This window comes from Oncorhynchus kisutch, linkage group LG28, assembly GCF_002021735.2.
Source record: "Oncorhynchus kisutch isolate 150728-3 linkage group LG28, Okis_V2, whole genome shotgun sequence".
NCBI classification, from domain to species: Eukaryota; Metazoa; Chordata; class Actinopteri; order Salmoniformes; family Salmonidae; genus Oncorhynchus; species Oncorhynchus kisutch.
The window spans coordinates 49,666,959-49,683,444 of NC_034201.2; the positions used below are offsets into that span (position 1 = coordinate 49,666,959).

A 16,486-nucleotide genomic window follows, 5' to 3' on the forward strand; every position below is an offset into this window, starting at 1 on the left:
AAATCATGAACATGAAGGGCCTGTGGTACCCCAGGACCAGGGTTGCCTGGTTACCCTGATACAGTTAAAGTCTGAAATTTACGTACGAAACCCCTTTGGCTCCACCCACCTTGATGTGTCACTTAAAGCCCTGGAGGACTATGGTCAGTCACCTATCCCAGAATACACTGCAAGTTAGTTAGTTACTTTTTAAACAGTAGCATCATGTGCCATTTGGTATCAGCTACAGTTGAAGTCATAAGTTTACATACACTTAGGTTGGAGTCATTAAAACTCGTTTTTCAACCACTCCACAAAGTTCTTGTTAACAAACTGTAGTTTTGGCAAGTCGGTTCGTGCATGACAAGTCATTTTTACAACAATTGTTTACAGACAGATTATTTCACTTATAATTCACTGTATTACAATTCCAGTGGGTCAGAAGTTTACATACACTAAGTTGACTGTGCCTTTAAACAGCTTGGAAAATTCCAGAAAAATGTCATGGCTTTATAAGCTTCTTATAGGCTAATTGACATAATTTGAGTCAATTGGAGGGGTACCTGTGGATGTATTTCAAGGCCTACCTTCAAACTCAGTGCCTCTTTGCTTGACATCATGGGAAAATCAAAAGAAATCAGCCAAGACCTCAGAAAAGAAATTGTAAACCTCCACAAGTCTGGTTCATCCTTGGGAGCAATTTCCAAACACCTGAAGGTTCCACGTTCATCTGTACAAACAATAGTACGCAAATATAAACACCATGGGACCACGCAGCTGTCATACCACTCAGGGAGGAGACACGTTCTGTCTCCTAGAGATGAATGTACTTTGGTGCGAAAAGTGCAAATCAATCCAAGAACAACAGCAAAGGACCTTGTGAAGATGCTGGAGGAAACAGGTACAATGTATCTATATCCACAGTAAAACGAGTCCTAGATCGACACATCCTGGCTGTAGACTACGGCTTGTAACTGCACATGGGGACAAAGATCATACTTTTTGGATAAATGTCCTCTGGTCTGATTAATCAAAAATATAACTAATGACCATATGATCATCGTTATGTTTGGAGGAAAAAGGGGGGGGGGGGCTTGCAAGCCGAAGAACACCATCCCAATCGTAAAGCACATCAGTCAGGAAGTTAAAGCTTGGTCCCAAATAGGTCTTCCAAATGGATAATGACTCAAGCATACTTCCAAAGTTGTGGCAAAATGGCTTAAGGACAACAAAGTCAAGGTATTGGAGTGGCCATTACAAAGCCCTGACCTCAATCCTATAGAACATTTGTGTGCAGAACTGAAAAAGCGTGTGCGAGCAAGGAGGCCTACAAACCTGACTCAGTTACACCAGCTCTGTCAGGAGGAATGGGCCAAAATTCACCCAAATTATTGTGGGGAGGTTGTGGAAGGCTAGCCGAAACGTTTGACCCAAGTTAAACAATTTAAAGGCAATGCTACCAAATACTAATTGAGCGTATGTAAACGTCTGACTCACAGGGAATGTGATGAAATAAATTAAGAGCTGACATTTCACATTCTTAAAATAAAGTGGTGATCCTATCTAACTGACCTAAGACAGATAATTTTTTACTCTGATTAAATGTCAGGAATTGTGAAAAACTGAGTTTAAATGTATTTCACTAAGGTGTATGTAAACTTCAGACTTCAACTGTATATCTGCTATTAACCCTGTGAATATTCCAATGAGAATAATGATGAACGTGATGGTCCTCCTCAGGCTGTGTCTATGACCAAGGTTGCCTGGTTACCCTGATATATCTGCTATTAACCCTGTGAATATTCCAATGAGAATAATGATGAACGTGATGGTCCTCCTCAGGCTGTGTCTATGACCAAGGTTGCCTGGTTACCCTGATATATCTGCTATTAACCCTGTGAATATTCCAATGAGAATAATGATGAACGTGATGGTCCTCCTCAGGCTGTGTCTATGACCAAGGTTGCCTGGTTACCCTGATATATCTGCTATTAACCCTGTGAATATTCCAATGAGAATAATGATGAACGTGATGGTCCTCCTCAGGCTGTGTCTATGACCAAGGTTGCCTGGTTACCCTGATATATCTGCTATTAACCCTGTGAATATTCCAATGAGAATAATGATGAACGTGATGGTCCTCCTCAGGCTGTGTCTATGACCAAGGTTGCCTGGTTACCCTGATATATCTGCTATTAACCCTGTGAATATTCCAATGAGAATAATGATGAACGTGATGGTCCTCCTCAGGCTGTTAGATCACGTATCGAGAGCGTTTATTATTGCACGTTACAATTGTCTCTTTTAAAGGTAATGTGCCCGCATATACAGAGATCCCATTCATTGTAAACACTTTACGTCAGCTCAATAGGAAATTACCTTTAAATTTCAATCGACTTGACTCCTGGCCTTATTCACGGAGAACACTAGTATAAGTGCTTATGAGAATAGTTCCATCAGTGTAAATAAATAAATAGATAAATATACATGAAATAAATACTTAATACTACTTTAAATGGGAAAAGCTTTAATGAAATAAGCAAAACGAAAGCCATTAGACATTAGTAAACATGAAGTAAAGAAACCATTAGACATTGGTAAACATGTTTCCCTATAAAACATCGTAGTAAACATAGACGTTTAAATCTGGATTAGTACTTGCTGTAAATGTACAGTGGGGCAAAAAAGTATTTAGTCAGCCAACAATTGTGCAAGTTCTCCCACTTAAAAAGATGAGAGGCCTGTAATTTTCATCATAGGTACACCAACTATGACAGACAAAATGAGAAGAAAAAAATCCAGAAAATCACATTGTAGGATTTTTAATGAATTTATTTGCATATTATGGTGGAAAATAAGTATTTGGTCACCTACAAACAAGCAAGATTTCTGGCTCTCACAGACCTGTAACTTCTTCTTTAAGAGGCTCCTCTGTCCTCCACTCGTTACCTGTATTAATGGCACCTGTTTGAACTTGTTATCAGTATAAAAGACACCTGTCCACAACCTCAAACAGTCACACTCCAAACTCCACTATGGCCAAGACCAAAGAACTGTCAAATGACACCAGAAACAAAATTGTAGACCTGCACCAGGCTGGGAAGACTGAATCTGCAATAGGTAAGCAGCTTGGTTTGAAGAAATCAACTGTGGGAGCAATTATTAGGAAATGGAAGACATACAAGACCACTGATAATCTCCCTCGATCTGGGGCTCCACGCAAGATCTCACCCTGTGGGGTCAAAATGATCACAATAACGGTGAGCTTTAATCCCAGAACCACACGGGGGGACCGAGTGAATGACCTGCAGAGAGCTGGGACCAAAGTAACAAAGCCTACCATCAGTAACACACTACGCCGCCAGGGACTCAAATCCTGCAGTGCCAGACGTGTCCCCCTGCTTAAGCCAGTACATGTCCAGGCCCGTCTGAAGTTTGCTAGAGAGCATTTGGATGATCCAGAAGAAGATTGGGATATGGTCAGATGAAACGAAAATAGACGTTTTTGGTAAAAACTCAACTCGTCGTGTTTGGAGGACAAAGAATGCTGAGTTGCATCCAAAGAACGCCGTACCTACTGTGAAGCATGGGGGTGTAAACGTCATGCTTTGGGGCTGTTTTTCTGCAAAGGGACCAGGAAGACTGATCCGTGTAAAGGAAAGAATGATTGGGGCCATGTATCGTGAGATTTTGAGTGAAAACCTCCTTCCGTTAGCAAGGGCATTGAAGATGAAACGTGGCTGGGTCTTTCAGCATGACAATGATCCCAAACACACCGCCCGGGCAACGAAGGAGTGGCTTCATAAGAAGCATTTCAAGGTCCTGGAGTGGCCTAGCCAGTCTCCAGATCTCAACCCCATAGAAAATCTTTGGAGGGAGTTGTAAGTCTGTGTTGCCCAGCAACAGCCCCAAAACATCACTGCTCTAGAGGAGATCTGCATGGAGGAATGGGCCAAAATACCAGCAACAGTGTGTGAAAACCTTGTAAAGACTTACAGAAAACGTTTGACCTCTGTCATTGCCAACAAAGGGTATATAAGTATTGAGATAAACTTTTTCCACCATAATTTGCAAATAAATTCATAAAAAATCCTACAATTTTGTCTGTCATAGTTGAAGTGTACCTATGATGAAAATTACAGTCCTCTCTCATCTTTTTAATTGGGAGAACTTACACAATTGGTGGCTGACTAAATACTTGTTTGCCCCACTGTATATCCCATGTTACCTTGATAGGACTCTCATAGGGCTCTACATGGCTCTACAGGGCTCCCATAGGGCTCTACAGGGCTCTACAGGACTCCCATAGGGCTCTACAGGACTCCCATAGGGCTCTACAGGACTCCCATAGGGCTCTACAGGACTCCCATAGGGCTCTACAGGGCTCTACGGGACTCCAATAGGGCTCTACAGGACTCCCATAGGGCTCTACAGGACTCCCATAGGGCTCTACAGGACTCCCATAGGGCTCCCATAGGGCTCTACAGGACTCCCATAGGGCTCTACAGGACTCCCATAGGGCTCCCATAGGGCTCTACAGGACTCCCATAGGGCTCCCATAGGGCTCTACAGGACTCCCATAGGGCTCCCATAGGGCTCTACAGGACTCCCATAGGGCTCTACAGGACTCCCATAGGGCTCTACAGGACTCCCGTAGTGCTCTACAGGACTCCACAGGGCTCCAATGGGGCTCTACAGGACTCCCATAGGGCTCCCATGGGGCTCTACAGGGCTCCCATAGGGCTCTACAGGGCTCTACAGGACTCCCATAGGGCTCTACAGGGCTCTACAGGACTCCCATGGGGTGCCCATAGGGCTCTACAGGACTCCCATGGGGCTCTACAGGACTCCAATAGGGCTCCAATAGGGCTCTACAAGACTCCCATAGGGCTCTGCAGGACTCCCATAGGGCTCTACAGGACTCCCATAGGGCTCCACAGGGCTCCAATAGGGCTCTACAAGACTCCCATAGGGCTCTACAGGACTCCCACAGGGCTCTACAGGACTCCCACAGGGCTCTACAGGACTCCCATAGGGCTCTACAGGACTCCCATAGGGCTCTACAGGACTCCCACAGGGCTCTACAGGACTCCCATAGGGCTCTACAGGGCTCCAATAGGGCTCCACAGGACTCCCATAGGGCTCTACAGGGCTCCCATAGGGCTCTACAGGACTCCAATAGGGCTCTACAGGGCTCCCATAGGGCTCTACAGGACTCCAATAGGGCTCTACAGGGCTCCAATAGGGCTCTACAGGACTCCAATAGGGCTCTACAGGACTCCAATAAGGCTCTACAGGGCTCCCATAGAGCTCTACAGGACTCCAATAAGACTCTACAGGGCTCCCATAGGGCTCTGGTCAACAGTAGTGCCCTGTAAAGGTAACAGGGTACCATTTATTTAAAGGTTTATTTAAGCGGCTACGTGTGGTTGAATGCTGCCTTGTAGCTCACAGTAAAAGAAAGGCTGTCTGAAGGACCAATAAAACCATGGTTACGACACTAGTAGCTACAACCATACCATGTGTGTGTGAAGCGTTGTTCCTATCTGCAGCACTGACAGAAAGCTACAGTAGTGCAACCTACGTGTGATTACCTGTCATGAACTGAAACATAATGTAGTTTAATTCAGAACTGGTGGTTGTTTCCAGTAAGGCTATTTCCAATAGCATCAATGGAGATAAGCACAGAGACACATGGAGATGTGTGTGTTAGGACACAGAGGAGACGGGGTTGTGTGTGTTAGGACACAGAGGAGATGGGGCTGTGTGTGAGGAGATGGGGTTGTGTGTGAGGAGATGGGGCTGTGAGTGTTAGGACACAGAGGAGACGGGGTTGTGCGTGTTAGGACACAGAGGAGATGGGGTTGTGTGTGTTAGGACACAGAGGAGATGGGGCTGTGTGTGAGGAGATGGGGTTGTGTGTGAGGAGATGGGGCTGTGAGTGTTAGGACACAGAGGAGACGGGGTTGTGCGTGTTAGGACACAGAGGAGATGGGGTTGTGTGTGTTAGGACACAGAGGAGATGGGGTTGTGTGTGTTAGGACACAGAGGAGATGGGGCTGTGTGTGAGGAGATGGGGTTGTGTGTGTTAGGACACAGAGGAGACGGGGTTGTGTGTGTTAGGACACAGAGGAGATGGGGTTGTGCGTGAGGAGATGGGGCTGTGTGTGAGGAGATGGGGTTGTGTGTGTTAGGACACAGAGGAGACGGGGTTGTGCGTGTTAGAACACAGAGGAGATGGGGTTGTGTGTGTTAGGACACAGAGGAGATGGGGTTGTGTGTGTTAGGACACAGAGGAGACGGGGTTGTGTGTGTTAGGACACAGAGGAGACGGGGTTGTGTGTGTTAGGACACAGAGGAGATGGGGTTGTGTGTGAGGAGATGGGGTTGTGTGTGAGGAGATGGGGCTGTGAGTGTTAGGACACAGAGGAGACGGGGTTGTGTGTGTTAGGACACAGAGGAGATGGGGTTGTGAGTGTTAGGACACAGAGGAGATGGGGCTGTGTGTGAGGAGATGGGGTTGTGTGTGAGGAGATGGGGTTGTGAGTGTTAGGACACAGAGGAGATGGGGCTGTGAGTGTTAGGACACAGAGGAGATGGGGTTGTGTGTGTTAGGACACAGAGGAGATGGGGTTGTGTGTGAGGAGATGGGGTTGTGTGTGAGGAGATGGGGCTGTGAGTGTTAGGACACAGAGGAGATGGGGCTGTGTGTGAGGAGATGGGGTTGTGTGTGAGGAGATGGGGCTGTGAGTGTTAGGACACAGAGGAGATGGGGTTGTGTGTGTGTGTTAGGACACAGAGGAGATGGGGTTGTGGGGAGAGCCCATCTGTGTGAGGACCTTGTCCAGCCATTGCAGAGGGCCGTGCAGGTGCACCTCTATCCAGCAGGGGGTGCTGGTGACATCCTGGCGGTGGTACTCTGCACCCCAGCCCTGCACAGCGGAAGTAAATACAATTATCAGTTGGGTCACATTCATTAGTGCACACTGTAGCAAAACAGCGCAAAAAGTTCAGTTCACCCCTACATATTTCAGTCCATTTTCTTCGGTCTGCCTAGGGAATTTCACCTTGTGTTCTGTTTGGTGACTAGTGAATTTAACTGTGTGTTCTGTTCGGTGACTAGTGAATTTCACCTTGTGTTCTGTTCGGTGACTAGTGAATTTCACCTTGTGTGTATGTGTGTGTGCTAGAGGTCGACCGATTCTGATTTTCAACGCCGATACCGATACAGATTATTGGAGGACCAAAAAAAGCCGATACTGATTCAATCGGTCGATTTTATATATATATTTTTGTAATATTGACAATTACAACAAGACTGAATGAACAATGAATACTTTTATTTTAACTTAATATAATACAAAAATAACATCTATTTAGTCTCAAATAAATAAACATGTTCAATTTGGTTTAAATTATGCAAAAACAAAGTGTTGGAGAAGAAAGTAAAAGTGCAATATGTGCCATGTAAAAAAGCCAACGTTTAAGTTCCTTGCTCGGAACATGAGAACATATGAAAGCCGGTGGTTCAATATTCCCAGTTCTTCAATATTCCCAGTTAAGCAGTTTTAGGTTGTAGTTACTATAGGAATTATGATGCGTCAACTATTTCTCTCTATACAATTTGTATTTCAAATGCCTCTAACTATTGGATGTTATTATAGGCACTGTAGTATTGCCAGCCTAATCTCTGGAGGCTTGAAGTCATAAACAGCGCTGTGCTTCAAGCATTGCTATAAGAGTTGCTGGCAAACACAGTACAGTGCTGTTTGAATGAATGCTTAGGAGCCTGCTGCTGCCTACCACCGCTCAGACTGCTCTATCAAATCATAGACTTAATTATAATATAATAAACACACAAATACGAGCCTTTGGTCATTAAAATGGTCAAATCCGTAAACTATCAATTCGAAAGCAAAATGTTTCTTCTTTTAGTGAACATGAAACTTGAAATCGGGCCCTAATTATTCGGCCATGCCGACTAATCGGTCGACCTCTTGTGTAACGGATGTGAAATGGCTAGCTAGTTAGCGGTGGTGCCCGCTAATAGCATTTCAATCGGTGACGTCACTTGCTCTGAGATCTTGAAGTAGCGGTTCCCTTTGCTCTGCAAAGGCCGCGGCTTTTGTGGAGCGATGGGTAACGATGCTTCGTGGGTGACTGTTGTTGATGTGTGCAGAGGGTCCCTGGTTCGCTCCCGGGTCGGGGCGAGGGGACAGACTAAAGTTATACTGTTATCTGGGTTTGTGTATCTGTTACTCGATACGTCCGTGACCAATACGTGTGTCGTGTGTGTAGCGTGTTCCGGAACCCTGTGTCATCACTCCAGGCTGGAGCCAAAGATCAGAAAAACACGGTGTTGAGTTACCGTGGAAACAGCGGAACGTCATTCAGCAACACATTCTACTTAATGTCTTAAAGTTCTTCTTACAAACACCACGTTACTGCTGAACTCAAGTCAAATCATAAACCATAAATGTTTAGCAAATATAAAAAGCAGTTGAATGGTGAGACCCTGGTGAGACCCTGGGCTGTAAAGATCTGTGTTGTACACTAGTAAAGATCTGTGTTGTACACTAGTAAAGATCTGTGTTGTACACTAGTAAAGATCTGTGTTGTACACTAGTAAATATCTGTGTTGTACACTAGTAAAGATCTGTGTTGTACACTAGTAAAGATCTGTGTTGTACACTAGTAAAGATCTGTGTTGTACACTAGTAAAGATCTGTGTTGTACACTAGTAAAGATCTGTGTTGTATACTTGGAAATATCTGTGTTGTACACTAGTAAATATCTGTGTTGTACACTAGTAAAGATCTGTGTTGTACACTAGTAAGATCTGTGTTGTACACTAGTAAGATCTGTGTTGTACACTAGTAAGATCTGTGTTGTACACTAGTAAAGATCTGTGTTGTACACTAGTAAAGATCTGTGTTGTACACTAGTAAATATCTGTGTTGTACACTAGTAAAGAACATTGTTTCACCAGACATCTCAGTAACTCTTTTCTGTAGACAAAACATCTGTTCAAATGTGATGAATCGTTTCAGAGCCGTATTCACTGCCCCTGTCGAGGTCACGTGACAGAACGACAATAATAACCACGACAGGTATTACCTCGACAAAGCTCATTGGGATGGTGCACATCTTGGTGAGTTCGTAGACCACCTCGAACCTGTAACCCCCTGGCCCTGCACACCCTGACCCTTAACTCCTGACCACGATAGGTATTAGTGAGTTCGACTTGGTGAGTTCGTAGACCACCTCAAACCCTCAATCCCACCCTCTAACCTGTTACCCCCTGACCTTTAACCCCTGACCCCGATAGTTACCTTGACGAAGCTCATGCGTATAGTACACATCTTGGTGAGTTCGTAGACCACCTCGAAGCCGTGGTTGACGGACTGAGAGAGGAGCTCGGCGAACAGCTGGTTGTTGAAGATCTTCAGACTACAGCCGCTGGGGATCTTACACACGGTGGTGGCATGGAAACCATGCTGATAGTTACAGTTACGACTCTGGACGAAGATACTGCTGTCACTCAGACACTCGGCATACACCTCACCACCCACGTAGTAGAGATGGACACCTGGAGGGGGAGGGAGGGAGAGAGAGAGAGAGAGAGAGTTAGGAGTCTGGACGAAGATATTGCTGTCACTCAAACACTCGGCATACACCTCACCACCCACGTAGTAGAGATGGACACCTGGAGGGGGAGGGAGGGAGAGAGAGGGGGAGAGAGAGAGAGGAGAGTTAGGAGAGTTAGGAGTCTGGACGAAGATATTGCTGTCACTCAAACACTCAGCACACACCTCACCACCCACGTAGTGGAGATGGACACCTGGAGGGAGGGGGAGAGTGTGAGGGAGAGAGGAGAGTTAGGACTCTGGACGAAGATACTAGTATGGCTACCTGCCACCCCAGGTTACTACATTACATACAGTACATTGCACTCTAACCACTAGGCTACCTGCCACCCCAGGTTACTACATTACATACAGTACCAATCAAAGGTTCTTTATTTTCTACATTGTAGAATAATAGTGAAGACAACAAAACAATGAAATAACACATTTGGAATCATGTAGTAACCGAAAAAGTGTTGAAATTCTTCAAAGTAGCCACCCTTTGCCTTGATGACAGCCTTGCACACTCTTGACCTATACTGCACTACACCTTGACCAGGGAAATGGAGCGAGAGAGAGAGAGAGTTGAGATTGAGAGAGGAGATACAGTACACTACTATTGACCAGGGAAATGGCCCCCTGTTGTCTATACAGTACACTACTATTGACCAGGGAAATGGCCCCCTGTTGTCTATACAGTACACTACTATTGACCAGGGAAATGGCCCCCTGTTGTCTATACAGTACACTACTATTGACCAGGAAAATGGCCCCCTGTTGTCTATACAGTACACTACTATTGACCAGGGAAATGGCCCCCTATTCCCTATATAGTACACTACTATTGACCAGGGAAATGGCCCCCTATTGTCTATACAGTACACTACTATTGACCAGGGAAATGGCCCCCTATTGTCTATACAGTACACTACTATTGACCAGGGAAATGGCCCCCTATACAGTACACTACTATTGACCAGGGAAATGGCCCCCTGGTGTCTATACAGTACACTACTATTGACCAGGGAAATGGCCCCCTGTTGTCTATACAGTACACTACTATTGACCAGGGAAATGGCCCCCTATTCCCTATATAGTACACTACTATTGACCAGGGAAATGGCCCCCTGTTGTCTATACAGTACACTACTATTGACCAGGGAAATGGCCCCCTATTGTCTATACAGTACACTACTATTGACCAGGGAAATGGCCCCATATTGTCTATACAGTACACTACTATTGACCAGGGAAATGGCCCCCTATTGTCTATACAGTACACTACTTTTGACCAGGGAAATGGCCCCCTATTCCCTATATAGTACATTACTATTGACCAGGGAAATGGCCCCCTGTTGTCTATACAGTACACTACTATTGACCAGGGAAATGGCCCCCTATTGTCTATACAGTACACTACTATTGACCAGGGAAATGGCCCCCTATTCCCTATATAGTACACTACTATTGACCAGGGAAATGGCCCCATATTGTCTATACAGTACACTACTATTGACCAGGGAAATGGCCCCCTATTGTCTATACAGTACACTACTATTGACCAGGGAAATGGCCCCCTATTGTCTATACAGTACACTACTATTGACCAGGGAAATGGCCCCCTATTGTCTATACAGTACACTACTATTGACCAGGGCCCAGTGTGGGAAGCACAGCAGAAGTGACTAGTCATTCCTTTCTGAAGATGGCAACGGCAATTGTTTATGTAGCTGATCTCCAAGGTGGCATAGCAGTTCAGACGTCTTTTGTCCTCGTCTTGTCGTGTCCTGTATATATATATATTTACAACTTTTTCACATACATTTTATTTTTATTTTCCATCAACTCATCTTCAAAACACTCTCCTGCAACCCGCCTCACCAATGTATATTTATAAAAAAGTATTATTTACCTCAGATCTGTAATCCTCCAAGAAGCTAGCCAGAAACTCCAAGAAGCTAGCCTGAAACTAGCCAGAAGCTAATCCAGAAGCTAGTTCAGAAGCTAGTTAGCTCCTTTACTGGCAAATCGTTAATATTCAGCTAACCACGGTTTGTGGTCATCAGCTATCCTTTAGCTCGAAAATCTATCGCCAGTTCTGTACGGCGCAGCGCGGCTCGGAACGGAACATACCGGACCAATTTTTCTCTCCATGTCCCTGGATTTCGACTGCTCTCTGGACATTCATACCCGGATCTCACAGCTAGCTAGCTGCTATCCGTGTGACTATCGGCCTTCGTCGATTCCGGAGCAAACATCAACTATTCCGGAGCTAGCAAGCTCCGTCAATCACTCCTGAGTTCCATCAATCACACCTGGGCTGCAGTCACCTATCTGGACCCGTTTTACTGCCGACGTTATCTACCCGAAGGAGTTATTCGGCTGGCTCCTCCGTCGCGACGTTACCTGAACGCCCATCTGCGGCCTGCTAACCGTTAGCTGTCTTACCGGCTGCTATCTGAATAGACATTTTTTTTTATATTTTTTATTATTATTATTATGTTTTCTTCTTGGGCCTCTATAACTATATCTATTGTTTTTATTTTTGTTGTTGTTGTGTGATTTGGATTAATCCCCTCTACCACACGGAACCCCACTAATCTACTGACGGAACGTAAGGGGTGGCTAACAACAGACCTTCATCCTATGCTAGCTTGCTACCGATGCCCTGGCTAGCTGTCTAAATCACCAACCAACCTCTCCACTCACCGGACCCTTTTGATCACTCGACTAAGCATGCCTATCCTTAATGTCAATATGTCTTGTCCATTTCTGTTCTGGTTAGTGTTTATTGGCTTATTTCACTGTAGAGCCTCTAGTCCTGCTCACTATACCTTATCCAACCTATTAGTTCCACCACCCACACATGCAATGACATCTCCTGGTTTCAACGATGTTTCTAGAGACAATATCTCTCTCTTCATCACTCAATACCTAGGTTTACCTCCACTGTATTCACATCCTACCATACATTTGTCTGTACATTATACCTTGATGCTATTTTATCGCCCCCAGAAACCTCCTTTTACTCTATGTTCCAGACGTTCTAGACGACCAATTCTCATAGCTTTTAGCCGTACCCTTATTCTACTCCTCCTATGTTCCTCTGCCGATGTAGAGGTGAATCCAGGCCCTGCAGTGCCTAGCTCCACTCCTACTCCCCAGGCGCTCTCTTTTGACGACTTCTGTAACCGTAATAGCCTTGGTTTCATGCATGTTAACATTAGAAGCCTCCTCCCTAAGTTTGTTCTATTCACTGCTTTAGCACACTCTGCCAACCCGGATGTTCTAGCTGTGTCTGAATCCTGGCTTAGGAAGACCACCAAAAACTCAGACATTTTAATTCCAAACTACAACATTTTCAGACAAGATAGAACTGCCAAAGGGGGCGGTGTTGCAATCTACTGCAAAGATAGCCTGCAGAGTTCTGTCCTACTATCCAGGTCTGTACCCAAACAATTTGAACTTCTACTTTTAAAAATCCACCTCTCTAAAAACAAGTCTCTCACCGTTGCCGCCTGCTATAGACCACCCTCTGCCCCCAGCTGTGCTCTGGACACCATATGTGAACTGATTGCCCCCCATCTATCTTCAGAGTTCGTGCTGCTAGGCGACCTAAACTGGAACATGCTTAACACCCCAGCCATCCTACAATCTAAACTTGATGCCCTCAATCTCACACAAATAATCAATGAACCTACCAGGTACCTCCCCAAAACCTTAAACACGGGCACCCTCATAGATATCATCCTAACCAACTTCCCCTCTAAATACACCTCTGCTGTCTTCAACCAAGATCTCAGCGATCACTGCCTCATTGCCTGCATCCGTAATGGGTCAGCGGTCAAACGACCTCCACTCATCACTGTAAAACGCTCCCTGAAACACTTCTGCGAGCAGGCCTTTCTAATCGACCTGGCCGGGGTATCCTGGAAGGATATTGATCTCATCCCGTCAGTAGAGGATGCCTGGATATTTTTAAAAAATGCCTTCCTAACCATCTTAAATAAACATGCCCCACTCAAGAAATTTAGAACCAGGAACAGATATAGCCCTTGGTTCTCCCCAGACCTGACTGCCCTTAACCAACACAAAAACATCCTATGGCGTTCTGCATTAGCATCGAACAGCCCCCGTGATATGCAGCTGTTCAGGGAAGCTAGAAATCATTATACACAGGCAGTTAGAAAAGCTAAGGCTAGCTTTTTCAAGCAGAAATTTGCTTCCTGCAACACTAACTCAAAAAAGTTCTGGGACACTGTAAAGTCCATGGAGAATAAGAACACCTCCTCCCAGCTGCCCACTGCACTGAAGATAGGAAACACTGTCACCACTGATAAATCCACCATAATTGAGAATTTCAATAAGCATTTTTCTACGGCTGGCCATGCTTTCCACCTGGCTACTCCTACCCCGGACAACAGCACTGCACCCCCAACAGCAACTCGCCCAAGCCTTCCCCATTTCTCCTTCTCCCAAATCCATTCAGCTGATGTTCTGAAAGAGCTGCAAAATCTGGACCCCTACAAATCAGCCGGGCTAGACAATCTGGACCCTTTCTTTCTAAAATTATCTGCCGAAATTGTTGCCACCCCTATTACTAGCCTGTTCAACCTCTCTTTCGTGTCGTCTGAGATTCCCAAAGATTGGAAAGCAGCTGAGGTCATCCCCCTCTTCAAAGGGGGGGACACTCTTGACCCAAACTGCTACAGACCTATATCTATCCTACCGTGCCTTTCTAAGGTCTTCGAAAGCCAAGTCAACAAACAGATTACCGACCATTTCGAATCTCACCATACCTTCTCTGCTATGCAATCTGGTTTCAGAGCTGGTCATGGGTGCACCTCAGCCACGCTCAAGGTCCTAAACGATATCTTAACCGCCATCGATAAGAAACATTACTGTGCAGCCGTATTCATTGATCTGGCCAAGGCTTTCGACTCTGTCAATCACCATATCCTCATCGGCAGACTCGACAGCCTTGGTTTCTCAAATGATTGCCTCGCCTGGTTCACCAACTACTTCTCTGATAGAGTTCAGTGTGTCAAATCGGAGGGTCTGCTGTCCGGACCTCTGGCAGTCTCTATGGGGGTGCCACAGGGTTCAATTCTTGGACCGACTCTCTTCTCTGTATACATCAATGAGGTCGCTCTTGCTGCTGGTGAGTCCCTGATCCACCTCTACGCAGACGACACCATTCTGTATACTTCCGGCCCTTCTTTGGACACTGTGTTAACAACCCTCCAGGCAAGCTTCAATGCCATTCAACTCTCCTTCCGTGGCCTCCAATTGCTCTTAAATACAAGTAAAACTAAATGCATGCTCTTCAACCGATCGCTACCTGCACCTACCCGCCTGTCCAACATCACTACTCTGGACGGCTCTGACTTAGAATACGTGGACAACTACAAATACTTAGGTGTCTGGTTAGACTGTAAACTCTCCTTCCAGACCCATATCAAACATCTCCAATCCAAAGTTAAATCTAGAATTGGCTTCCTATTTCGCAACAAAGCATCCTTCACTCATGCTGCCAAACATACCCTTGTAAAACTGACCATCCTACCAATCCTCGACTTTGGCGATGTCATTTACAAAATAGCCTCCAATACCCTACTCAACAAATTGGATGCAGTCTATCACAGTGCAATCCGTTTTATCACCAAAGCCCCATATACTACCCACCATTGCGACCTGTACGCTCTCGTTGGCTGGCCCTCGCTTCATACTCGTCGCCAAACCCACTGGCTCCATGTCATCTACAAGACCCTGCTAGGTAAAGTCCCCCCTTATCTCAGCTCGCTGGTCACCATAGCATCTCCCACCTGTAGCACACGCTCCAGCAGGTATATCTCTCTAGTCACCCCCAAAACCAATTCTTTCTTTGGCCGCCTCTCCTTCCAGTTCTCTGCTGCCAATGACTGGAACGAACTACAAAAATCTCTGAAACTGGAAACACTTATCTCCCTCACTAGCTTTAAGCACCAACTGTCAGAGCAGCTCACAGATTACTGCACCTGTACATAGCCCACCTATAATTTAGCCCAAACAACTACCTCTTTCCCAACTGTATTTAATTTTAATCTATTTATTTATTTTGCTCCTTTGCACCCCATTATTTTTTTATTTCTACTTTGCACATTCTTCCATTGCAAAACTACCATTCCAGTATTTTACTTGCTATATTGTATTTACTTTGCCATCATGGCCTTTTTTGCCTTTACCTCCCTTCTCACCTCATTTGCTCACATTGTATATAGACTTGTTTATACTGCATTATTGACTGTATGTTTGTTTTTACTCCATGTGTAACTCTGTGTCGTTTTATCTGTCGAACTGCTTTGCTTTATCTTGGCCAGGTCGCAATTGTAAATGAGAACTTGTTCTCAACTTGCCTACCTGGTTAAATAAAGGTAAAATAAATAAATAAATAAATGTGCAATGACTGATGGCTAGTTGTTTACACTGAGGAAACCAACACATATTTCACATTTAGTTAATTAATGAACAATTAATTAATTAATGTGTGTGTGTGTGTTCTCACCTTTTCCTATGTGCCTGCGTGTGTGTTCGATGGTTGAGTTGCGGTTGACGTTAGACAGCAGGCCGAGACAGAAGCGGTTGTTGTTGTTGGAGGGGTCGGTGAAGCCGTCTACCAGGACGCTACGGGACGAGGCGTGGAACGTCTCTCTGACACGGTTATTCAGCTCGTAGTACGCCACTGAACACCAGTACTCTGGCTCCTCATAACACACAGGCCGCAGGTCTACACAGAGTGGACGGAGGGGGTTAGAGTGTGTGTGTGTGTGTGTGTGTGTGTGTGTGTGTTACACTCTCTGTGTGTGTGTGTGTTACACTCTGTGTGTGTGTTTGTGTGTGTG

The 16,486-nt window shown here is 45.3% G+C and overlaps 1 protein-coding gene across 1 annotated transcript in view; it reads right to left on the reverse strand.

Annotated features, from left to right (window-relative positions):
- Positions 1 to 4,099: 4,099 nt before the first annotated feature.
- Positions 4,100 to 16,486, reverse strand: part of LOC109881528 (mothers against decapentaplegic homolog 9-like) — a 41,780-nt gene continuing 29,393 nt past the window's right edge. The window contains 3 exon segments of the mRNA XM_031808324.1: positions 4,100 to 6,911; positions 9,312 to 9,568; positions 16,150 to 16,371. Of these exon segments, the coding sequence (XP_031664184.1) occupies positions 6,768 to 6,911; positions 9,312 to 9,568; positions 16,150 to 16,371 (623 nt within the window). The 3' untranslated portion in view covers positions 4,100 to 6,767.